The following is a 26,580-nucleotide window of genomic DNA, read 5'->3' on the forward strand; positions in this document are numbered from 1 at the left end:
CGATGAAGGGAGTACAGAGTGGGGAGCATTTGCTCTGTGTTTAGGGTTGAAACCTACTGTGGATCATGTGTTGAAGTGTGGGAGGTAACAGTGAAAAGAATCTGGAGACAAGATCGGACTGAAAGAGGCATCTGAACTTTCTCTTCCAGTTGGGAACTGGCCAGCTCCTTGCTTTCACCTCGATCTCCTTGGAGAACCTGTGTACTGCTTGACACTGAACCTGTCTTTGTTATGGTTGGGCGGGCAATGGGTACAAATGCCATGACACAAGGAGCAGGTTCAAAGAAAAAGGTACATGGTTCCCCAGACTCTCATCGTCCCCTGGAGAGATGTGCTTGGCCAGGCCAGTGCTGGATGCAGCATGGGTTGTGTTCTGGAGGAAGCAGCATGGTTGGGAGGGGCCCAGAGCACCCACTCACGCTGGAGAATCCTGAGCTGCACAGTCAGGGTTTCAGCCTTGCTAGTATGAAAAATGTTCATTTCCAGCTGCACATCAGCATTGGTTTTGGTTGGAAGTCTTATAGGACTTCCTGCTGAGCCAGCTTGCAGCTAAATTAGAGGGAGAGCTGTGGTGTTATCTGGCAACAAACTGGCTTGTCTCCACACATCCATCAGGATCGTTGGTTTTCTAAGTTCTTTTGAGGGGTAGCAGCTGCCTTTCTCAAAAGAAATTCTCGAGAACCTCAATGTATGAAATATTTAAAAGTGGAATTGCTGCAGATAGGGAGGGGATGGAGTGCCCAAAATCCTCTCAGACAGTCCTTAGGAACCCTGAACATACTGAACCTGGTTTTAAGCTGCTGTTCCAGGTAAGAGGCAATGGCAAGCCATGAAAGGGCTGTAAGCAGGGAGTGAGATGACCCAATATATATTTTAGAGGGATGCCCGTAGCTTCTGGGTGGAATCTACTTTGGAGGCAGGGATCCCAGTTTAAGAAGCTACTGAAATGACGCAGACATGAATTAAAGAGGTCTAGACCCAGGGCACTGTTAGGTTTGGATTCAAGAAACATTTTTGAGTTAGATTCAGTGGGGATGAGTGACCGATTGAATATGAGGGGGTGGAGCCTGCTAGGGCTGGAGGCATGCCATAAACAGGGACAGCCAAACAGGGAGGGAAACCAGCTAGGCCAAAGGATGAGTTCACTTTCGGGCACATTGTGTTTCAGCCACTCTGGGACATGGACCAATAGACAGTTAAAAAACATGTCTGAGAACATATCTGAGAGAACCATGCTGCTTGTCTCCTAGGAGAGAATGTTGGGGCTAGGAATTACGATTTGGGAATAATCAACAGATTGGTAGACACGAAAGATATGGGAGTAGAAAATGGGTATACCATGAGAAGAAAAATGCCTAACAGACAACCTTAGTGACAGTTCGACTATTCAGTTTTTTTCACTGGTGTTATCATTTATGACCATCACAAATGAACATTTTAGGGAGCAGAGCCAATTTATTTACTGGATGTTTGGGGCAGGAAGGACTTGCTTCTGTTCTCTAAGGATGGGCACGATGACAACTGCAATACAGAATCACAAATCCGCAGGCTACAGGAGATGGAAGCCAGCCCTCAAGGACGTTTCTACACTCCAGATCTGATAGGAAAGAGCAGAATTGGAGATCCTGGCTTTAACTCCCCAAGTATGCTTCTTTGCATTACTCATTCCGCATGCAACAGACACTATAAATATTTTGCCTTCTCCACTAGATGGTAAGCTTTTGGAGAACAGGAGATAATGCATAGGAAGGTCTTAGCATAGTGCCTGGCACACCCCTTTGATGGTGACTGTTACGAATTCAATTATTCTTTTGAATTCTTGGCAATTTTGTACACATCGGGCACAAAAAAATTCGTCCAAGAAGTTCAGGGCACCCTGACAGTCTTCCACAAAGCAATTTCCATTTCATTTTCTTTCTTTCTTTCTTTTTTTTTGATATGCTGTAGTCAAGTAAAGATGACCTGGGTGGATGATTCTCTCCCACTTGGGAAACATGTATCCTACCCATTCCCAAAATCTGCCCTAGCTTGACCCTTGGATATAACCTTGAAGAAGAGTTTCTGGGTCAGCAGAGCTTGTAGGCAGGGGCCCCCAGCTCCCACCCCCTCAAAATCTCGAAGGTAAGAAAGCCCGAGGAGCCTCGGTTAGCACAATTGGGAGACCACACAAATACCTTACCTTCTCGACTAATCCAGCAGGTAGTCCGAGGGCCACAGCCTCCCGCCCTCCTGCCCGCCCTCGCGCTTTCCCATCCCCCTCGGCACCCTCCCCCCGCCTCCCCTGCGGCGGCAGTTCCCTCTAAAATGCCTGCTCTCTGCGAGTGCTGAGTTGCTGAGCGGCTCGTTCTCCATGTGACTTCAGTTTCCGTCAGTTCCTTCCGCAAGTGCTAAAATAATCTGATGCCCCAGAGAGAGGAGGCAGCTCAGCCCCGCGTTCGGCTGCTGTCGAGGAGGAGGCCGGAGTCCCGGGAGAGGATGCGCCCCGCGGAGCCGCCTGGGCCTGCGGGAGCCGTGAGTATTTCCTGCGGGGCGGTCTCCCCACCGGGCGGGCGGCCGCCGCCCCTCCGGAGGCGGGAGGCTCGGACCAGGTTGGGAGGTAGGAGGTCAAGCGTCCGTGGCCCGCAGTGGGGGGCTGACAGGGAAGTTGTGGCTTGCTGCATCCAAGCTCCACCAGTTCTGTTTGGGGGCTGCGGCTCTGGGTGGAGGTGGAAATACCTTCTTTGGGAGAATACCTTCTTAGGGGTGGCATGGTGTGGTGGAAACAGCAAGGGCTTCGGAGTCAGACCCCATGGCTCTATGGGGAGAATTCCTGAGCCTCAGTGTCTTCATCTGCCAAATGGGGACAATAATGCTCTCTCCTGGGGCTGGGTGACTGGATGTAATGAGCCTAGGCTGTGAACACTGAGCCTGCCTTTCCTGTCCCACAACGTGGACTGAGAACCACGATTTCATAGATGAAGACCGGGAGAACAACAACGTACTTAAGGATATCTTCCACGTGCCGGCTAGTTGGAGTTCAAGGTGTTGGGTGGGGATGGAGCTGTGAAGACAGGCAAAACCCTTTCCCCACCCGAGTGTGTGTGTCCATGGGAGATTCCCACAGCCCAGAGACTCAACTCCAGGCCTCTCTGACCCCGGTGTCCAGTGCTCTTCTGTAGCCCTCTGGTCGTGTCCAGGTGGCCTGGATTCTGGAAGGGTCAGCATATATCCCCCAGCCCTTAGGAACTGACAGAAGCAGGGAGCCACTGAGTGGGCTGCAGGCTGCCCTGAGAATGGCTGCCAGTTCACTGCACCCCTGAGGGGAGGTGACCATGTGCCCAGGGTGGCTGGGATTGCAGAAGGCTGAGGTAGGGTCCCAGGGATGGAACCCCTGGATAGGGCTGGTTTAGGGTGGTGTAATTCCCGAGGGGATTGGGGTGGGGGGTGGTGGTGAAGGGACTCCAGTGGAGGTTTCTTCCATGCTGGGTAAAACCTATTAGCAATCTGAATGGCAGAATCATCCAGTTCATAGAGTTGGCCTTGAACTGGGGCCTTCTGTGCCCCCTTCACCTACTGGCTGTATCGACTCTTTCTGTGGTTGTTGATGGTTTACTGGGTTGTATAGCCCTGAGGCTTAATTTTCCTCACATACCACATAGGTTTGTACATGTATGTCTGAGAGTTCCTAGAGGGGATTATAGAATTGTGACGTGGGGGACCTCAACTCTTGTGTTTAGGTTTAACAAAACCCAAAACCTCTTTCACAAAGAAGGTGATCTTATCTAATGGGTGCACTCATGGGAAGTTCTTGAAAACCCATGTGAACCCGATCCCATAGCATCCTTAAACCCATCATCCAAAAGAGGAAGGCTCCTGGTAATTGTCTTGGGGCCTGTGTTAGGAATATGTTGACCTGTCTGTCTCTAGTCTTTATGATTCTTTCAAAAAAGTGATGCCAGTACTGATTGTAATCTGTGTTCTGGCTGTAGTGTGCATCCACATCACCAAGTGTGAGCTAGACTCTTGGATGGAACACTAGGTGTACCTCACATTGTGCTCAGATCCACACTGTAACCATATACACTAGGGGAGGGTGGGTTTTCACCCAAGATTAAAAAACATTATCTTTCTTGGAACATGCTTATATGCTCAGGGATGCTCACTGATGTATCTGCACATTAGTGACAAATATTTTTCCTTGTTACACTCATTCTCCCTCCCGCATTCTTCTTCTTCTCAACCTCGTCATCAAATAAGTGTAATAAATGTCATATGTTTAATATGTGGGAGATTCTAGACTAGGTTAGGTGATGATCTCTGAAAGCTCAGAGAAGTGAGAAGAGGGTAAAAGGACACTGATTTTATCACGGCTCATGAGTAACCGTCAACTTGACTTTAGGGGTTGTTTAGTTGCAATTGACAAAAACCCAACTGAGCTTGGTTTCAGCCAAAAAAAAAAAAAAAAGAAGATTTATTGTTTCCAATAATGAAAAAGTCTATGGGGAATAGCTTCAGGCATGGCTGGATCTGGGTGCTCAAACAGCGCCAGGAATCCATCTATCTCCATTCTTCAGCTTTGCTTTCCTCTGTGTAGGCTTCATTATTAGGCAGATTCTAGAGTTGTTGGCAAAGATGGCTGCCTGAAGCTTTAAGCTTAATTCCTATCAGTTTGGCATCTGAAGTAGGAAGATAAAGCCTCTTTTCTAGTAGTACTAGCACAAATCTTTGATACTCTTGGGCTTGGCATCTGTGTTGTACCTTTTATAAACCAATCACTGTGGTTAGGAATTAGGCAGCTCTGATGGACCCACCTTTGTTCATAGTCCTCACTTTGGAGCCTTGAGTTGAGGCCAGACGCAAAAGAACACAGATTTTTAAGAAAGGGAGGGGTTGGTTGCACAACAATGTAAATGTACCTAACACTAAAAATTTCTGCACTTAAAAATGGTTCAGGTGGTAAATTTTATGTTAGTGTATTTTACCACAAATAAAACATTTTTAAAAATAAAAGCAAGAAAGAAAACAAGAGGTGATTTCCTCAAAGGGGAATTGAAGAGCTGTTACCAGAAGGAGAAATGAATGTGGGTAGACAAAACCAACTGGTTTCCAGAGTGAATGGAGTCAGGGGCTGAGACCAAACCACACGTGTCTTCTCATTTTAATGCATGAGTGATTTTAGACTGAGCAAAGGGCGTAAAGGAGGAAGTGGAACCTTGGAGTGCGTCTCACCAGCAAGGTGGGCATGAAGACCAGTACTGGTGCCAGTGATGGCTAAACATGGCCACAAAGCCCTCTAAAGACCCAGGGACTCCCCACCTCCAGCCTTAACCCACAAGGTCACCATGGTCAGATGCTGTGCTCTGTACCCCAAGATCTTTCTGTTGTCCCTTCCAAGAAAGAAAAGGATAGGGAGGGGATTTTTCTTCACAAGGTAACCCTTGGGGCTCTGTTTTCCCACCCTGGCTCTCTCAAGCAGGACCTGGGTGTCTGAGACAGCCCAGCACCCACAGTGCCCTGCAGGGGATCACCTTGGGTGCATATAACACTCTCCCATAACCTCATGTTGTTATCTTTTAGCCTGGCTGGACACTGGCTCCTCTTGGTTGTCCCTATTTCACTCTTTGTTTGGCCCGGCCATGATCCCTCAGGTCTCTTCTGCCTTTCCTGTGTCTCCCCTCAGTGGTCCCACCAAATGCCAAGGCTGAGCTCCCTCCCTCAGCCTGCAGGGTCAGGGAAAGTGAGTCTCTCCATGCCTGGCCCTGGGCCACCTCCTTCACCTTCCGACATGTTGATGGTCTCCCCGTCACTGCTCAGCCTGACACCCTGAGTCTTCCTCATGGGGCTCTCTCTATGACCTTTCTTTTTCTAGGTTCTTGCGCCCTTCCTTGGGTCCCTGCTGCTGCTGCTAAGTCACTTCAGTTGTGTTCGACTCTGTGATCCCATAGACAGCAGCCCACCAAGTTCCTCTGTCCCTGGGATTCTCCAGGCAAGAATACTGGAGTGGGTTGCCATTTCCTTCTCCATCCTTGGGTCCCTAAACTGACCAAATTTTTGCTAATATTAGTGTCTTCTTATTTCCTTCTAAATCCTCAGTTTCTTCTAGATTTTCTATGGCTCTTTTTTGCAGAACCTCCAGAGGCTCTCATCTTTGTCATAGGTACACACCATGGCATTGACAAGGCACCTCATCCGCAGAGAAGACCTTGACTACACGAACACTCAAGAGTACTATTCAGAATATCAAACACCATAGGTTCAGGCACTAACCAAGTAGAATGGATATTGTCCTTAGAGGCAGGATCCTGGGACTTCCCCAACCCCAGGTCAGATGTTATCTCCTTGGTTGCTGGATCATGGGGGAAAGGGGGCTGGGATTTCCAAGAGGGCAGCCAGGAAGCTAGGGCGGGGGCTCATGGGATATCTATTTACCAATAAATACTTATCTGTACAACCCAGCTGAACATTCCCACAATATATATCCTTCCCAAACAGGTGCACATCCAGCACCTCCTATCTGGGCCAGAACTCAGCTCTGATTTGGTTTTGTTTTTTGGCTGTGCCAAGCAGCTTGTAGGATCTCAGTTGCCCTACCAGGGATGGAACCTGTGTCCCCTACTTTGGGAGCTCAGAGTCTTAACCACTGGGCTGCCAGGGAAGTACTCACCTCTAGTTTTGGCTTCACTGTCTACAAGCTATGAGACTTAAGCAATTCACTTTGGCCTTTTTGAATCTTGAGAGTGAAAGTCATTCAGTTGTGTCTGACTCTTTGCGACCCCCATGGACTATACAGTCTATGGAATTCTCCAGGCCAGAATACTATGCTGGGTAGCTGTTCCCTTCTCCAGGGGATCTTCCCAACCCAGGGATCAAACCCAGGTCTCCTGCATTGTAGGTGGATTCTTCACCAGCTGAGCCACCAGGGAAGCCCTTTTGAACCTTAGATTTCTTATTTGTAAGATGGAAATAATAAACAATGACTCTACTATAGATACTTGTGCATTAATGTTCACAACAGCATTATTCACAATTGCCAAAAGGAAGAAACAACCCAAATGTCCATTGATGGATTAATGGGGGGAACAAAATGCAGTCTATGTATTATTCAGTCACAAAAAGGAATGAATTTCTGATGTAGGCTATAACATGAAGGGACCTTGAAACTATTATCCTAAATGAAATAATTCAGGCAGAAAAGGACAAACATTAATAATATATGATTCTACTTATATAAGGTACCTGGAATAGGCAAATGTATAGAGAAAAAATAGTGGTTACCATGGGCTGAGGAGAGGGAAGAAGGGGGAGCTATTGTTTGATGGGACAGAATTTCACTTTGGGATGATGTCCATGGGATTCTCCAAGCAGAAATACTGGAGTGGGTTGTCATTTCCTCCTCCAGGGCAAAAGCAAGTATAGTAAAATGTTAGTATTAGAATATAGGTGGTGGGTATACCAGTGATCACTGTTAAAGTTTTTTCAAGTTTGCTCCATGTTAAGATTTTTCATAATGAAAATTTGGAGAAATTACTATTAATATTTAATAACTGCCCACATTCCTTTTCATAAATATAAAAACCAAATAATTTAAAACTTCCATAGGAGTTATAACTATAATATAGTATCATATTATTGGATTATATAATATAGTATTAATTATCAGATCATTATGCATCTGAACTGTTAGGATATAATGAGGAGGTGACACCTATATTGGTCCCTGAAGAATGAATAGGAGTTCAGCAGTTGGAGAAGACCTGAAAAAGGGCCTTTCCCACAGAGGAAACAGTGTGTAAGTTAGTCAAGGATATTCCAGGATGGCTGGGGCTTGTGGCATTGACACTGAGTTTTGCTGGACTCACAGACTAAGTTTGAATTGCAGCTCTGACATTCTGTAGCTGTCCCAAACCTATGAGAGCCTCAGTTTACCAAGTCTAAAGTGAGGAAGAGAACATTTACTTGCTAGGATTTTCTGAAGATTATTTTATGTAGAGTACTCATTCTAAGGCGAGCACTCCATAAGCATTAGTTATTACAGCTAATAGCCTGGAAGGCGCTCTGGGAGCTTGAATACTATCCCATTGAGCTGGTCAGTTATCAGGAATCCATATCATTTTATTCCTGAGGTGTGCTCTTTCTCAGGGGAACTAAGGTCAGTGGTTGAGTGGGAGTGATATATTTCCACTTTGAGCAGTAAGCCTCAGTTATCACCTGTAACCCCTTCCGTGCATAATCTCCCACAGACTCTGAGTGATGTCTCCCCTGAATGTCCCAAGGCCCATACCCTGCAGCTCACAGGGAATTTGCAGCCCCTCTATGTTATTTAACACCAGCTCCCTGTTTGTATAGAGGAACTCTGCCTTCCCTTTAACCTGACACTACCTTGTTAGTGAAGTCCACAACATTTCCTTATTGACAAAGCCTTGTCACACACACACACTCTCTCATTCAGTCTTGACAAAACCCTGTGAGGTCAGCAAGGCAGCTATTATTGTCAACCAGAGCCACCACAAGAGTGAGGTGATCAGAGAGAACAAACCTGTGATACTGAACGGAAGTGACAAGTTTGAAATAAATACATTATTGGTTAGATGCCTATCAGAGAGTGAGTGTGGGTCTCTCTACACAAAGGTGATACCACCAGCTCCCCAGGAGGAGCAGATTTGCATTTTTTGAGACCTGTGGCCAGATGCAGCCTGTGGCTATGGGACGGGATGGAGCACGCTGACTTCCGTTGGTTCCAAAGGCTGACCCTGACCACACAGGGAAGCTGGTTGACTCATTTGTAGACCTGAGGAGATGGAAGTCCGCACTCTCCACACCCTGGCTGCCTGGGATTGCCATAGGAAGAGCCCAAAGGAAGAAGAGCCTCTGTGGCCTCCAACCTCCCTCTAGGTGGAGGGAGCCCTTCCCAGACAGAGATTCTTCTCACAGGAGCCTCTGTGGAAGCTGGCTGACCAGGGATGCTAGCCTCCAAGTAGGAAAAAGAGATCTGAATTTTCAACCAGTGCTTGGAAACCACTGCTCTGTGTTCCCTGAGGTACCTTGTCCGTATCATTTCATCTTTCTGGTCTGTGTGTTCTCACCTCCTGCAGACTGGTGGGTAGTCTCTTCAGAAAGCTACAGTTCTCCTCAAAAGTGTGGTCAGTGACTAAACTCAAATGATGCAACTCCTCACTTATTTGTCCAGGCTCAGAGTGGGATCCAGGTCCCAGAAGCAAGTGCAAAGGGCCCCAATAGTACAATCAGCTGCTCACAAAACAGGGAGCTGCCCCCTGGTTGTGTTTAAGCCCAGGCAGGTGGACAGCCTCCTGGGAATGAGGATACTTAAGGATGACAAAAACTATTTTTTCAACTTTGTTATAAAAGTTGTCTTAATACAGTAATAACCTTGCAGCACAGCCATTCCCATTTTACTGGAAGAATATTGAGGCCAAGAAATTGATGTACCCAAGATGAGAGCCAGGCTTTGAACCTGTTCCATCTGTCCCCTAATGGTAACCATAAGTTTCTGTTAACAAATTCATTATTAAGAGAGGAAGCCAGAGAAACAAATCATGAGGTCTGAATTCACACATCTCAATTCTGAAGGCTCTTTTGCTCCAATCCTCAATTTGCATGTTCTTTTTTAATGAGTCAATATTCTTTGCAAAATATGGGAATGAGTTAATTTGATCAAAGATACAACTGGGCCTTTACTTTTATAACTATTCTGCATTTTCTTTTACATGTAGTTCCAAGATCAAAATTTAAAAATCTTTGGATGTAAAGGTCCACATTTTGGATATTTCTCCAAAGAAGACATAGAAATGGTCAGTAAACACATGACAAATGCTCAACATTATTCGTCATCAGGGAAATGCAAATCACGGCAACAAAGAGATATACTTCACATGCTAGGATGTCTATAATAAAAATGACAGAAATGACCAGTGTTAGTGAGAATGAGGAGAAATTGGAACATTAGTAATGTTGCAGACATCATGCTCTTTACTTCTAAATAATTCATTATATATTTTCTAAGAACAAGGATAGACTTACATAACTAGAGGACAGTGATCAAAATTTGGTAAATTGACATTGTTGTGTAGTCGCTTAGTTGTGTCCAGCTCTTGTGCAACCGCAGGTAGACCATGGGATTTCCTAGGCAAAAATACTCAAATGGGTTGCCATTTCCTTTCTCCAGGGGATCTTCCTGACCCAGAGATCGAACCCACGTTTCCTTCATTGGCGGGTGGATTCTTTACCGCTGAGCCACAGGGGAAGCCCAGTAAATTAACATTGATATAATTCTATTATTTCAAATGTTGTCTGTATTCAAATTTTACCAAGTACCCCAGTAAGGCCCATATAGTATTTTGATTATTTGGTTAAGGAGGCATTTGCCAATTTTTCCACTATAAAGCTGTTACTTTTGCATTAACAAGTAATGAAATAAGAAGATACTTTAAGACTATAATTAATATCTTGTTTCCCAACAAAATTTCACTGTTTAGTTTTACCATCCCTTGTGATTCTTGCCTGTAGGATGCATTTTGAAAAATACATTCTTGCATTCAGACTTCAGTCACTTGACTGTGCTTTTTTGAAACATTACATTCAGTTTTGTTTAAGCTTACTAAAGAGCACAAGTCCTGTTTTAGTTAGGTTCTTTTCATTGCCATGATGCAATATGTGGGCCAGCCTATGCAGATGGTGATGATGGTGAAGTACTACCGTGGAACACCAAGGAGCTTGGAAATGAACCCAGCAATTTCCAAGAAACACCAGGAACCAGAGAGGCAGCCTTGAGCCATTCTCTCCACCCTGTCTCTCAGCCTGTGCAGTTCATCCTCTTGTTTTTCTTCCCAGTGTCTTCTCTGATCTCTGCTCTCCGTTCACTGTCTCGTTCTTTTCTGTCCTGGTCTTTCTGTGCCTGGTCATCTAGCTTCTACTGCTTCCTCATGGCAAATCCCTCAAGATTCAATTCCACCTTCTCTCTCTGTGCCTCTTGGCTCCAATTTCACTGCCAATTACCTAACTGTCTCCCTTGTCTCTCTGCACTGACATCACTCATGGGTGCTGGCCACATGTAAGGGTTGACCTCCCTGGGTCAGGGACTTCCTGTCAGCTTGGTGGAGGTACAGATAGTGGTGAGCTCACAAGCTTCTTCTGAGGACTGCCCCTCCAGAGGGACTGTGGTTGCGGTGGACAGAGCTATTTACCTGGACACTGGAAGTTACAGTAGTACGTCAACCATGTCTCTTGAACCACAGTCAGACCACGTGATCTAAAACCGCTCTACCCCTTTCAGGTATGAGAGGTGCTGTCTGGAAGCTCTGATTGAAATGTCAAAGTATTAGAATTTTCAGGATATTTTAAAGGTTTATGTGTAACACATTTTAAGCTTAACAAATGTTTCCTGAGTACCTTTCTGAGAACTTTTGAAAAATGTACATTCCTGGAAATTTGGGGACAAAAGACTACCATGATCGCACTCCCTTTAGGAACTCCCACCTATATTTCATTTTTCTCTTTAAAAAAAAAGCTTGAAACTTATGAAATTTACAGGAAAGTTAAAGTACAGTGCTAAATTTGCTGCTGCTGCTGCTGCTGAGTCGCTTCAGTCGTGTCCAACTCTTCGCGACCCCATGGACTGCAGCCTACCAGGCTCCTCCGTCCATGGGATTTTCCAGGCAAGAGTACTGGAGTGGGTTGCCGTTGCCTTCTCCGCTAAATTTGCTAGTTGGTAGTAATTTGCTTTAATTCTCTCTCTCTGTTGAGCCATTTGAAGGAAGATTATATAAATTACAGACATTGTGAAATTTCACCCCCAAGTATTACAGCAAATATTCTTTTCTAAGAATAAGACATTTTTGTACATAACCATGGCATCATTATCGTACCTAAGAAAGTTAGCAATAATCTGGTAATATCATCTGTACATAATACTATCTAAAAAGACATCATTTAGTACACACATAAAGTTCCCCAATTGTCTCAAATTTTTCTTTTAGAGATTTTTTTTAAAATCCGAAATCCACTCAAGTTACATGCATTAGATGTGACTGTATTGTTTCTTAGTCAATTGTAATCAGACCTCTTCCCTCCCCTGTCTTTCTTTGTTTTTTAAAACTGACTTTTTTTTAAAGAGTCAAAGCCAGTTGTCTTGTGAGACATCTTACAGTCTGTATCTTTCTAATTGTTTCATTTTGACTGGGCTTAGGGCAAACAATTTTTGGCAAGGGTACTACTGAGGTGGGACTTTGTTTCCGAAGGCAGGACACCTGGAGACTCAGGATGCAGGTGGTCTCATCAGGGGAGATGAGACTAATATGACCATGAGGCTAAATATGACCATCTGGAGACAGTTGAGTTTTTTTTTGGTTTTTTTTGTTTTTTTTTTGCTGAGACTCAGAGACTAGAGCTGCTTGCCTGAGGCATTCAAATACTTCTTGGTAGTAGGAATTATTTGAAGTGGTCACAGACTGGGGTTTCTGTTCTTCATTATCTATTATCTGTGGTCTGTGACCATCTGCCCTTCCCTTTCTCCCAGGATCCCAAGTGGGATTTGCTCTTTTATTTTTAAACAAAGGCGGACTCCCTTGCTGTGGAGTCCTCTCCCTAGCACCTGTGGCTTTTGTGTTCTGGGATGTCACTGTCATACGTTTACACCCCACACTTGTGCCAACTCTGCTTCTAGAGAGTCTGCCCCTCGTCCCCCACCCCCAACCAGTCTATAAATATTTGCTTCTAACACCAAGTACCTCTGAGAGTTCTCCACTTTCACCTACAAACCTCTTTCTTTAAAGCCTTTTTTAGCTTATCTGATTATTTTGCAGAGAAAATTCTCAATTACATGCTAATGTATGGGTAACACTCTTAGCACTTGCTAATAGTGCCCTTAGCAAGGAGGTTGCAGTCCCAGCTCTGGTGGCAGCTGCTAATAGTAGTAGCAGCAGCTGGAGAGGGTGGGAAGGTGAGGGAGTGAGGAGGTGATGTTCAGGGTGCCTCTGAATACTAGAAATCCAGCATCCTTTGTGAAATGAAACAGAAAACACCAACAAAGTAAACCCAAAGCCCGGGTCAGAATTACTCCGTGTGTGTGTGTGTGTGTGTGTGTGTGTGTGTGTGTGTGTGTGTGTGTGTGTGTGTGTGTGTGTGTTACTTACTCAGTCCTGTCTGATTCTTTGTGACCTTATGGACTGTAGCCCACCAGGATACTCTGTCCATGGGATTCTCCAGGTAAGAATATTGGAGTGGGTAGCCATTCCCTTCTCCAGGGGATCTTTGCAGCCCAGGGACTGAACCTGCATCTTCTGCATTGGCAGGCGGATTCTTTGCTGCTTGAGCCACTAGGGAAGCCCAGAGTTATTCCTCAGTATTCCCAAACTTTGAGTATGAGGAGCCCTTTATATGCACAAAAACACCTATAGATCAGCCCTTACCCGGTGGCTGTGTTTTACTATCTGCTGATTAAGACATTACATAGGAACAGAAAGCTAGCTGGAATCAAAAACCCTTAAGAGACCTTGTATTTTATTACTACAGGAAAACCTACATCCGTCTGAAGAAAAAATAGTGTACATTTGTGTTTGTCAGCTGTTTAGTCGCTAAGTTATGTCTGACTCTTTGCAACCCTATGGGCTGTAGTCCACCAGGTTCCTTTGTCCTTGGGATTTTCCAGCATGAATACTGGAGTGGATTGTCATTTCCTTCTCTAGTGTTTGTCAGAGGACCTGACAAAAACAGGGACACTGCTGCCATCCTGTATTTTGATTCTTTTGATGATAGAGATGGAAATTTCAGGGCTTCAAGAAGCAGAGACCAGTCAAAAGGTTTCACTTATCTTTTCTTCCCTGTCCATTGCAAAAGAAAGTGTTATTACCCAGGTCTCCTGGACAGGAACCACTCCTTGGCCTGTATGTGACAGTCTTCTTCCATCCAAGCAATCCTGAGCCCAGTACTGATGTAGTCATGACGATGGATAAGGAAGCACTGCCCCAGCTTACAGCCCAGCCACTGCTGGCAGGATCAACCCAGCCACTCCTTCCAAAAGGAGTAAATGTTCCCATCCCTTCCCCTCATTTCACCCAGCCCATGGGGTCATCCAGTCAGTCTCCTTTCACCTCACTTGGCTTAATGAAGCAGAAGCTTCTCCCTATTGTTTTGTAGAAACAGAAAAAACAAACAAGCATAATTTCTAAAGCAGGAGTTTTTGCAGCTGATACACATTCTTCCTCCCCATTGTTAGTGTCCTCCTGTTTCAGAATACAGTGTTGGTGCATGTTGTTTTATGAAATAAATTTATTTTCACCACTTGCTTATGATGACCAGATCTGGAAAGAGAAAAACCAGACAAAAAACCAGTTGTCTTTCTGTCTTAAAAAAGGAACATTCTTTATAGACAAGGGATGAATGTGGCGTTGAATCACAGGTATTTATGATATCTGATTAGAAAACATAGTATCAAGATGAATGGTTATATAAGGGATGCCACTAAGCATTTGAGGTCCTAATATTTCAAGGACTTCTTAAAGAGGAACCAGGAAGGACATTTTGTGATGACACAAACAGAATAGATAGAAGATAGAGAAAAAATATAAATGCAACACTAGGAGGGCCTCACACATGAGGCAGGATTTATAATCTTAATATCTCCAAGTCAGACATGTTACAGACAGTATAGAATCTTGTCTCCTGCCCACATCTAGGTCAAGGGCATCTTGTCCCTTCAAAACTTTTCACTAATAAGAAATTTACAGTCTTTGACTTTAGTTATATCCATGATAACTATGACAGGATAAAAGATAATAGATTAGAGAAATCGTTAGCTGAATAAATGAATATAGGACTTATTTGTTGTTGTTCAGTCGCTCAGTCATGTCTGACTCTTTGTGACCCCATAGACTGCAGCTCACCAGGCTTCCCTGTCCTTCATCATCTCCCAGAGCTTGGTCAAACTCATGTCCATTGAGTCAGTGATGCCATCCAACCATTTCATCCTCTGTTGTCCCCTTCCTCTGCCTTCAGTCTTTCCCAGCATCAGAGTTGTTTCCAATGAATCAGCTGTTTCCAATGTATCAGGTGACCAAAGTATTGGAGCTTCAGCATCAGTCCTTCCAATGACTATTCACGGTTGATTTCTTTTAGGATTGATTGGTTTAATCTCCTTGCAGTCCAAGGGACTCTCAAGAGTCTTCTCCAACACCACAGTTCAAAAGCATCAATTCTTTGGCACTCAGCTTTCTTTATGGTCCAACTCTCACATCCATACATGACTACTGGAAAAACCATAGCTTTATTTAGATAGAGCTTTGTTGGCAAAGTAATGTCTCTGCTTTTTAATATGCTGTCTAGGTTGGTCATAGCTTTTCTTCCAAGGAGCAAGAGTCTTTTAATTTCATGGCTGTAGTCACCATCTACAGTGATTTTGGAACCCAAGAAAATAAAGTCTGTCACCGTTTCCATTGTTTTGCTATTTGCCATGAAGTGATGGGACCGGATGCCATGATCTTTGTTTTTTGAATGTTGAGTTTAAGCCAGCTTTTTCACTCTCTTTCACCTTCATCAAGCAGCTCTTTAGTTCCTCTTCGCTTTCTGCCGTAAAGGTGGTGTCATCTGAATATCTGTTATTGTTATTTCTCTCGACAATCTTCCATGTGTGTTTAGTTGCTCAGTCATGTCCAATCTGTGACCCCATGGACTGCAGCCCGCCAGGCTCCTCTGTCCATAAGGATTCTCCAGGCAAGAATACTGGAATGGGTTGCTATGCCCTCCTCCGGGGGGGTCTTCCCAACCCAGGGATCGAACCCACACTGCAGGCAGATTCTTTACTGACTGAGCCAACACTATATTAAAAAAAAATGGGATTTAGCATTTTCTGCTTCCACACTTGGAAAAAACTCTTCATTATCTGGTTTAAGAAGAACAGGTGCAAGTAGATTCAGTTAATGCCATCTGCTTCTCATGTCAGGATCTCAGGTCTTATATTGGATACTTTCCCAGCGGTCACTCAGACCAGGAGGAAACATGGTACTTATCAGGCTCCACTTGGAACATGGGTTGATTTGCAGTTCTTTTGTATTACTCTATGGCTCCCACTGTAGTTCAAGCCCATGAAATAGGCACCCTTGATCCAAGTCCCTTTAATATAATGAAGGGAGGTTCCAGGTTACCTCATTTAAATTATTAATGTCATATGTCATGTGTACCCTCCATCATAATTGTTCTTCGTTCACTTCTTTTTTCTCCACCAAAAATGTATCTAAGATGAGTAACATTTGATTTGAAAATGGATGTATTTTTCAGAAGTTATCAGACAGATAGGAATAAAGTGGGACGGTTATTTTTTTAAAAGCATGCTTATGCATAGATGCTCTCATCCAGTTGGAGATGTTGTTGAGTGGTCCTCACTTAAGTGTGGGTGGAGGGAGGCAGTCCTGTGCACACAGAGGAAGGTTCATGGGGTTTTCCAATGAAGATTTGGCATTCCAATTGTTTATCTTGTATTCTTCACTGTGCCTTGGGCTTTCCAGGTGGCTCAGTGGTAAAGAATCCGGAATGCAGTTTTGATCCGTGAGTGGGGACGATCCCTGGCAGTAGGAAATGGCAACTGCTCCAGTATTCTTGCCTGGGAAATCCCATAGACAGAGGAGTCTGACTGCAGCTCATGGGGTCGCAAGGAGTCGGACGCAATTGAGCACACACAATTCACTGTGCCATGGCTCTTTGGAAGGCTTCTGCAGCTACATGCTCCAGGAAGAGTGTTTTTCAATCTAAATGATTATTATTTTGAAAGCCTTTTATTGCTTTTCAGAGTCATTGCATACCTTTTTGTTTAGTATTGTTCCAAGCCCATCCTCACTTACATCACTGTATTAGTCAGGCTCCAACCAGGAAACAGAAACACACAGATTATTTAAAAACAGAAGAAATTTAATGCTGGAAATTGGATACACATGATGGAAGAGGCTGAGATGCCAACCAGAGAACAGACAGTAATCCAGAGATTAGCAACCTCAGGAAGCTGCCACCTTCCCTAGGTAGGGGAGGATACAGGAAGGAAATTACCAGAGCCTGGAAGTCACCAGAAAAAGCTTAAGAACTTCTCAGTCCCAGGCAGAGAGGGCGGGAGAGAAATACCATGGATTTTCTCTTCCTTCTACCTTCCAACTAACCTCCCAGTAACCAGGCAGGCTGGAGAGCAGCTGACATCCAGAGCCCTCAGAAGTCAGCCCCCAGCGAACCAGAGCTGAGTCGGGGAGGGTAAACCGTGGCTTCGAGGACAGATAGCTCTCATCTGTTACTGGGATTAGCCTTTTTTGTTTCTGTTCAAATAAATTTGTTCTGGAATTTATTAATGCAGAATTTGTAATCCAACCTTCGCACATAACTTTTACACTTTTAGTTGATGTAATGATTTATTCATTCTTCCAACCAAATTATTCATTCTTTCCCCTTTTTCTGTAGCTGTTAAATTACCTTGGAGATTACACATAGGAGTAATAGCTACTCAACCAGCCCATAGGTGTTAAGAACTCATAAATAATAATTGTGTTATTAAGTATCTTCATAGTTGAAGTACTTTCATATATACTATTTGATTCTCATAAAAATTATGAGTAGTTATTATTATCTCTGTGTTATAGAAGGATTAGCTGAGTTTTGGAGACTTCATATGAATGGCTCAGGGACAAATAACAAATACTGGAACCAGAATTCAAACCCTGGCCTATCTGGTTCCAAATCCTATAATCTTCCTGTGCTGCCTCATGAAAGATAGAGTGCCCAGAGGGTACAGCAAGAGGCTTTCTGGGCTGGTTGGCTGAGTTTAGGAGAAGATATGCTTTAAATTTGCAAAAATTTTCTTGTTGATCCAGAAATTAAAGTTACAGTCTGGGCATAACTGACACCAGGCCTATTTGGCATTCCTGTCTGCAGAGTTATACTCCTGTACTCTCGCCCTGAACACATCTGAACTCGATATCAGTATACAGGGTTGACAGTTCTAGAAGGTCACAGCAGCATGTACCATCCCAAGCCTGACAAAGAGGGTGAGGGATGAAGGAAGGAAGTCCATGGTTCCCACCTCCCTCTCCTCAGTAAAATAGAGGATACAGTGAAATTTGAGTGTCAGTGACTTTTTTTTTTTTTTCAGTATAAGTATGTCCCAAATATTGCATGAGACATATTTACGCTAAGAAGTGGTTTGGGGAATTCCCTGGCAGTCCAGTGGTTAGGATTTAGCACTTCTCACTGTTGAGGCGTGGGTTCAATTCCTGGGTCAAGGAACTAAGATCCCACAAGCCATGCAGCACAGCCAAGAAAAAGAAAGAAAGAAAAGAAAAGAAACATTAAAGCTGGCAAATTTTTTTAAAAGCTTTTTGTTGCGTGTCTGACATTCAAATGGCATCTTGTAATTTGCTAAGTTTGGCAACCTTCTCTCAAGGTAGGCAGTGATCCCACCTTGTGTGCATGTGTGTGTGAGTATTGGAAGTTTACTGAGGAGAGCAGCCATATGGCTTTGTTTCTGCCATCTGTGCCCTGCATATGCCATGAGGTAATAATTCCCGCACAAGTGCAGAAGCGGAAGGTGAGCCTGGGAAGGGGATTCCCAGTGTCTGGCAAATATGGATAAATTCTGAATTGGAGGTTCCCTCTGTGGTAAGGGGAGCTGGCCTGACCCGAAGTGAAGGTTAAAGCTGACTTACCTGGTTTCACTTAGCTTTTCTATACGTCTGTTTTCACTGGTGAGTCTTCAAATCTGACCAGAACGTTAAAATTAGCCATAGAGATGTGTAAACTTATTCGAAGAAAGGGAAAGAGGAAGGGGCCCAAGATGGCTAGATGTGTCAGGCAGAAAGGTCTGTGGGTTCCATGGAATAGGGGAGGAGGTTCATGGTAGCACTGGAACTGCTGGTCCAGGAGACTCAAGAACAGATCCTGTGGTCCTTCCTGGGTAGATGTCAAGGAAAGGATGGGGCAGGCGAAATGCTGGGTCCAGGGAATTACCTCTGATTGTGAGGAATGCAGAGCTGGGAGGGGATGCCACCCGACTGTAAACTCTCCCAAAAAGAGGACAGTCAACTCAACAGCACCTCCTGGGTAAGAAATTACCCTGGTTACTCATCCTGGAACTCAGGGAGGGGTGTCTGCAGGCTACTTCCAGCCTGGCAACTAAGTTGATCTTGAATAACCTTTTACTGTCTTTGGCCTTTTCATCTTTGGCCCTGTAAAAATGCAGTGGTGGAGGGTATATTACATTTCCATTAAGGTTTCTCGTTGTGCCTAAATTCTATTCAGTTCAGTTCAGTTCAGTCGCTCAGTCGTGTCCGACTCTTTGTGACCCCATGAACCAAAGCACGCCAGGCCTCCCTGTCCATCACCAACTCCTGGAGTTTACTCAAACCCATGTCCATTGAGTCGGTGTTGCCATCCAACCATCTCATCCTCTGTCGTCCCCTTCTCCTCCTGCCTTCAATCTTTCCTAACATGAGGGTCTTTTCAAATGAGTTAGCTCTTCACATCAGGTGGCCAAACTATTGGAGTTTCAGCTTCAATATCAGTCCTTCCAATGAACACCCAGGACTGATTTCCTTTAGGATAGACTGGTTGGATCTCCTTGTATCCAAGGGACTCTCAAGAGTCTTCTCCAACACCACAGTTCAAAAGCATCAATTCTTCAGCGCTCAGTTTTCTTTATAGTCCAACTCTCACATCCATACATGACCACTGGAAAAACCATAGCCTTGACTAGACGGACCTTTGTTGGCAAAGTAATGTCTCTGCTTTTTAATATGCTGTCTAGGTTGGTCATAACTTTCCTTCCAAGGAATAAGCGTCTTTTAATTACATGGCTACAATCACCATCTGCAGTGATTTTGGAGCCCCCCAAAATAAAATCAGCCACTCTTTCCACTGTTTCCCCACCTATTTGCCATGAACTGATGGGACTGGATGCCATGATTTTAGTTTTCTGAATGTTGAGCTTTAAGCCAACTTTTTCACTCTCCTCTTTCACTTTCATCAAGAGGCTCTTTAGTTCTTCTTCACTTTCTGCCATAAGGGTTGTGTCATCTGCATATCTAAATTCTATTGGTATGTATATAATTTTATGCCTCCTCATGACTTCTGTTGTGTGCTCACTGGCTGGGTAAGAGAGCCAGTAACCACACTTCATCATAGTCCTTGTTATATTTGAACATTGCTTTTTTCATTTTTCCCTCAGGCTTTTCCCTTATGCAGGGAAAATACCAAAATCCTGTTTTTAAAGGTCTGTATTCAAATGAGTTAATCAATGAGATCTACTCTTTCTAAAAGCCTCATGTCAACACAACAATTAGTAACTCTATGAGACCAGAGGCTACAGTTAATGTTTCAATCCCAGTTCACTATTCTTTCATTCATTTATTCAGCAAATATTTATTGAGTTCAGGCGATGCATCAGGCAGATTTGAGCTTTGAGAGGAACATTTCAACAGAACTACAAGATATGGCAAACTCTAGGTGACCTGAGGCATGGTTCCTCAAAACATTTGCTTCTCTCTTCTGTTTCTGGACTCTTGGGAGTTTCAGGTTCAGCCACCTGCCCGCCAAATGGTAGAGGCAAAATGAAAATGAATTCTTGTTGAGAGTTGCAGTGAAAGGTTAAATGTGCTGGCTAACTTGAGGTATTTGAATAATCTGTGGGTTTCCACCTCCCCATAGCTGTGGGCCTCCAAGAGCGGACACAGTGGGAACTGGCTTTTTCTACAAGGAGGGCACAGCAGCCCTCTGGGATGTCCTTCTCTTACCAGCTCCTTCCTTGCCCTCTGTCCACAGTGCTGTACTTGAGATGGAGTTACTGCCCCTCTGGCTCTGCCTGGGTTTTCACTTCTTGACAGTGGAATGGAGGCACCGAAGTGGAATGGTCACAGCAGCTTCGCAAGGGGGCTGCAAGTTGGTGAGTTTTCCTGGGTACTCCGAGTTGTCTGTTGCTCCTGTCCTGCCAAGGTTGGGTCCAGTTTGAAAGCTGATGGATTGTCAATCAAGGATGGGAGGGGATGAATGAGTCTGAATCACTCTGTACCTTCTTACCACGATGCCATGTGCAAATTTCTCTTTAATAAAAGGTAAAGATGATCCTGGGAAAGGCCCTGCCCCACCTTTCTGATACCTACTGAGGACAGGTGATCTCAGAGGCAGACCAAGGACAGCCACCTGAAACTTTAAAAACACCTTGTTAAGAATCTGGATGATGGAGCTTCACCAATGGTATCAGTCTCTGGGTGGGGCATATTAAATTTGGAGAAGCCTTACCTCAGAGCCTGTGTGTGGGCCAGTAGCAAATTCTTAACCAGCTGTGCTGAAGAGCATGCTGCCCCTGCTGCCTTGCACAGCGACATCCCCCCACGCTCAGGCTTAAGACAGTCTGGGGAGAGATACCTGAGCTTCTGTGGTTTACCCTTTCCTGGGCTTTCAGCCTGTATATGGAAACAGACTTGAATCCTAACAACTGAGCACTCTCTAGAAAGTTCCTCCTTTGCCTATAACTCAGTGGTGTCAAAAGTCTGCTTGAGAAACATACAGTTAATGAATATACCTTGAGCCATGGGCCTGGTAGGCTGCAGTCTATGGGGTTGCAAAGAGTCGGACATGACTATGCAACTAACACACACACACACACACACACGTTATGTGCTAGGCACTGGGAAGACAAATTGGATCCCGGGATTAATGTGTGCCTGCATGCTAAGTTGCTTTAGTCGTGTCCAACTCTTTGCAACACCATGGACCATGGTTCTCCAGGCTCCTCTGTCCGTGGGATTCTCTAGGCAAGAATACTGGAGTGGGTTACTGTGCCCTCCTTCAGGGGATCTTCCCAACCCAGGGATGCAACCTGCATCTCTTATGTTTCCTGCATTGGCAGGCAAATTCTTTTACTGCTAGCGCCACCTAGGAAAATGTGTTCTTCAAGCTGATGAATCTTAAAAACCCAGCTGGTCATGGTTCTTAACCACTTTTAGTAACCTCTAACCACTACGCTGAAAGAGACTTCAGTAGAGGGTAGGGGTAATGAGCCAGACCAGGTTTAAACCCTGGGCTTCCCAGGTGGCTCCCGGATAAAAGAACAATGCAGGAGATGTAAGAGATGCAGGTTCGATCCCTGAGTTTGGAGGATCCCCTGGAGGAGAGCATGGCAACCCACTCCAGTATTCTTGCCTGAAGAATACCACAGACCCAGAAAGCGGGCAGTCTACGGTCCATAGGGTTGCAAAGAGTCAGACACGACTGAAGCGGCTTAGCACGCACGCACGCAGAGGGTAGGGGTTATGAGTCAGAACAGGTTTAAACCCTAGCCCCACCACTTACTAACTGCTGACATTGAGCCAATCTGTGCTTCAGTTTCCTCATCTGTAAGACATGTAGGTAATAATAGTATCAACCAGTAATACCATAACACTGGACTTCAGTGATGACTAAATGAGCTACTGTATGTAAAGCACTCAGAACTGTGCCTCATGTGTGCTAAGCGCTGTGTGTTTTATCTGCTGCTGTTGTTGTTGTTAGTCTCTGCTATACAGACTTCCATTATTCTCTTAACAGAGGCAATGAAAGTTCAACATCACAATAGCGAATTCAGGAGTTACCAGGCATAGGAGGAGGGAATAAAGCAGGAGACTCCCTCCCTGACCCCCTGCAGCCTGGTAGGGACTTGGTTACCAGTGAGATCAAAGAATGGATTTCCTATGCTCTTTTGAATTTAAGGTTGAGGGTTTGAAAGTGCAGGCACCCTCCAAAGCCCCTCTTTGCATTAACTATGTGACATTATCGCAAAGTTGACATAGGAAGCTTTCTTGGGCTCTGATGGCCACGTGGTCTTTTTGCAACACGTCAGTGGGGCTGCAGGAATTGCAGAGATGGGTCCCCCACAACTGCAGTAACTCTGGTGAAACAGGGTCTCAGAAGTTGAGGAAAGCCCCTAATCACAATATTCTTTAGTCCCCGCAGGGGGAGAAACCAACACTTACTCAAATAAAGAAATACATCTTTTTTTTGCATGGGGAGACTCAATTTTGTAAAGATGTCAGTTTCCTCCCAGATTACTCTGTAATTATAATGCAATCCCAGTCAAAACTCTGGAGACTTTTTGGGTGTGAGATATAGAAGGAACTAGACAAATTCATCCTAATGTTCATTTGGAAATTACAAATAACTCAAATGCTCAACAACCGGAGGTTAATTAATTAGAGCATGCTAATAATCGGCCTAGCTAACATTTATTAAGCATTTATGTGGCAGGTTCTGTGCCTAATATCACTACAGTCCTCTGAAGTAGGTACTGTGATTTAATCGCTAAGTAGTGTCCTATTCTTGTGACCCCATGGACTGTAGGCCACCAGGCTCCTCTGTCCATGGGATTTTCCAGACAAGAATACTGGAGTGGGCTGCCGTCTCCATCGCCAGGGGATCTTCCTGACCCAGGGATCAAACCCTGGTCTCCTGCATTGCAGGCAGATTCTTTACCAACCGAGCTAAATAACTTTATCTCCATTTTCCCAAAGACATACCAGATTTAAGCGAAATTACTTGCTCAAGGTCACATAGGGAACAAAGGGCAAAGGAGGGATTCAAACTCAGGTAGAGACCTGATCCTCGGTCCCTTTCTGTAGTTAAAACCAAACTGTAAGAGCAAATGTCAGCACTCTGCACTTGAGGACAGGAGCTCCAATCTTCTCAAACACTCTGTGTTCTGAGTGAGGCCTGGAGTGTTAAGTGAGCAGTTCGATGAGTGAACTCTATTTCTGTACATACACCCCCACCTCAGAGGCCCCCTGCCCTCCTGACCAGTGTGTTTCTGGACCTAGCTTGATGGAGTGGCTGACTGTCGAGGGCGGAACCTTGCTTCAGTGCCCAGCGATCTCCCACCCTCGTCCCGGATGCTCCTCCTGGATGCCAACCCTCTCAAGACCCTGGGGAACAACTCACTGCAGCGTTACCCTTTCCTGGAGAGCCTCAGTCTGCACGACTGCTACCTGGAGCGCATTGGCCACGTCGCCTTTCAGGAGCAGGCCCACCTGCGCAGCCTGTCGCTGCCTGACAACTCCCTCTCTGAGAACTACAAGGAGACGGCGGCCGCCCTCCACAGCCTGCGCGCTCTGCGCATGCTGGACTTATCAGGGAACTCCCTGACGGAAGACATGGCGGCTCTGATGCTCCAGAACCTGTCTTCACTGGAGTCCGTGTCCCTGGCGAGGAACATCATCATGAGGCTTGATGAGTCCATCTTTGAGGGCCTGGGCCACCTCAGGGAGCTGGACTTGCAGAGGAACTACATCTTTGAGATTGAGGGTGGTGCTTTTGATGGCCTGACAGAGCTGAGACACCTCAACCTGGCCTATAACAACCTCCCATGCCTTGTGGATTTCGGCCTCACCCAGCTGCAGTCCCTCAATGTCAGCTACAACCTCCTGGAGTGGTTCCTAGCTTCTGGGGGAGAGGCCGCCTTTGAGCTGGAGACCCTGGACCTCTCTCACAATCAGCTGCTGTTCTTCCCCCTCCTGCCCCAGTGCAGCAAGCTGCACACGCTGCTTCTGCGGGACAACAGCATGGGCTTCTACAAGGACCTGTACAACACCTCCTCGCCGCAGGAGATGGTGGCCCAGTTCCTTCTGGTGGATGGCAACGTGACCAACATCACCACCGTCAACCTCTGGGAGGAGTTCGCGTCCAGCGACCTCTCCGGTCTCCGCTTCCTGGATATGAGCCAGAACCAGTTCCAGTACCTGCCAGAAGGCTTCCTGAAGAAAATGCCTTCCCTCTCCCACTTAAACCTCAAGCAGAACTGCCTGATGAAGCTCCACATCCGGGAGCATGAGCCGCCAGGGGCACTCGTGGAGTTGGACTTGAGTCAGAACCAGCTGTCCGAGCTGCACTTGGCTCCGGGGCTCCCTGGCTGCCTGAGAAGCCTCCGGTCCTTCAACCTGAGCTCCAACCAGCTCCTGGGTGTCCCCACTGGCCTTTTTGCCAATGCCAGGAGCCTCGCTACAGTTGACATGAGCCATAACCAGATCTCACTTTGTCCCTCGCCCGCGGGCTTGGACCCCAGGGGCACCCCTGGCTGCGTGGATTTCAGAAACGTGGCATCTTTGCAGAGCCTGTCCCTGGAGGGCTGTGGGCTGGGGGCACTACAAGACTGCTCGTTTCAGGGCACCGCTCTCACCCACTTAGACCTGTCTGGAAACTGGGGGGTCCTGAATGGAAGCATTGCCCCTCTCTGGGATGTTGCCCCCACGTTACAGGTCCTGTCTCTCAGGAACGTGGGCCTCACTTCCAGCTTCACAGAGTTGGACTTCTCTGCATTTGAGAATCTGAGGAGCTTGGACTTGTCAGGAAATGCCTTGACCAGTTTCCCTAAGTTCGGGGGCAGCCTGGCCTTGCAGACCCTGGATCTCCGCAGGAACTGGCTCACGGCCCTTCCTCAGAGGGCGGTGTCTGAGCAGCTCGCAGGAAGCCTGCGGACTGTCTACCTCAGTCAGAATCCGTATGACTGCTGTGGGGTGGAGGACTGGGGGGCCCTGCAGCGCCTGCACATTGTCGCCGACTTGGCCATGGTCACTTGCAACCTCTCCTCCAAGGTCATTCGCCTGACGGAGCTGCCTGCGGGCATTCCTCAGGTCTGTAAGTGGGAGCGGGTCGACATGGGCCTGCTGTACCTCGTGCTTATCCTTCCCAGCTGCCTCACCCTGCTGGTGGCCTGCACCATCACCTTCCTCACGTTCAGGAAGCCTCTGCTTCAGGTCATCAAGAGCCGCTGCCACTGGTCCTCCATATACTGACCCCGACTACGTTCTAACAAGCCCGCGTTAGAACTTTGGTCTGTGCATGTAAGGACACCTTCTCTGCTGAGTTTCAAGATCTGATGCAGAAGACAAATCTGATGAACTGAGGTTTAAATTAAAGTCTAAAATGTTTCCATCCGTTAGTTGTCCCAGGTTCTTCCTCCTTCACTGTGGTATATTCTCAACTATCTTGGTGAAATATTTATTAAGTGACGGTCTGTGAAAATAAAAAAATGTGTCTTATAAATATTTTTAAAATCAAATTCAACTTGTGTTTTTTTCTTTCCTTAATTTTTTTTTTTTTTGGTAGTTTCACACAGGTTATGTTTGTGTCCTTCCTTTGGTGACATCCCTGGAGCTGGTGAGAAAGGGAAGGGATTCCGTGCTTCCCTGCAGCAAAAATACCTCCAAGAGCTCAAATCTTGTTCTGTGGATGGAAAGAGTCAGTGTTCTGAGGGTTCCGCAAGGATGAGTCTTTCAGAGCCAAGCTGGGGACTCAGATAGGACCTCTCACCTCCTGTGTTCGTGTCACCACTGCAGTCAGAGTGGGCCTGCAACAGGGTCCTGTCTGGGTGCCCTGTGTTCATGCCCAGAGTCTCCAGCGGGCAAACATGACCCTTCCATGGAAAAGTTAAAATAACAGTAACTGGGGGGCCCTGGGTTTTTTTCAGATAGTAACTGAATACCTGGCACAGTCTTTGTTCAGAGGGAAAGTAGACAGGAATGCAGAAAGGAGGGAATTCTATCAGCTTGTGAACACTCCTACTTTCCACAAAACCCATGAAAACTTAGTAGATGTTTG

At 45.7% G+C, this 26,580-nt stretch overlaps 1 protein-coding gene and 1 long non-coding RNA gene across 3 annotated transcripts in view; one reads left to right on the forward strand and one right to left on the reverse strand.

Annotated features, from left to right (window-relative positions):
- Positions 1 to 2,355: 2,355 nt before the first annotated feature.
- On the forward strand, positions 2,356 to 26,041 carry NRROS (negative regulator of reactive oxygen species). 2 transcript variants are annotated; one of them, XM_043473267.1, is made up of 3 exons: positions 2,356 to 2,511; positions 20,779 to 20,899; positions 23,805 to 26,041. In XM_043473267.1, the coding sequence occupies exons 2-3, from the start codon at positions 20,792 to 20,794 to the stop codon at positions 25,773 to 25,775; spliced, it is 2,079 nt and encodes a 692-aa protein (XP_043329202.1). In that variant the 5' UTR covers positions 2,356 to 2,511; positions 20,779 to 20,791; the 3' UTR covers positions 25,776 to 26,041. The 2 variants fall into 2 exon arrangements, with proteins under 2 accessions (XP_043329202.1, XP_043329203.1); XM_043473268.1 differs by having other exon boundaries at positions 2,446 to 2,596.
- LOC122444681 overlaps positions 15,153 to 26,580 on the reverse strand; it is a 29,145-nt gene continuing 17,717 nt past the window's right edge. Inside the window, exon 3 of the long non-coding RNA XR_006270335.1 lies at positions 15,153 to 15,195. This is a non-coding gene — a long non-coding RNA (uncharacterized LOC122444681). The remainder of the gene's footprint in view (positions 15,196 to 26,580) is intronic.

This window comes from Cervus canadensis, chromosome 7, assembly GCF_019320065.1.
Source record: "Cervus canadensis isolate Bull #8, Minnesota chromosome 7, ASM1932006v1, whole genome shotgun sequence".
NCBI lineage: Eukaryota > Metazoa > Chordata > Mammalia > Artiodactyla > Cervidae > Cervus > Cervus canadensis.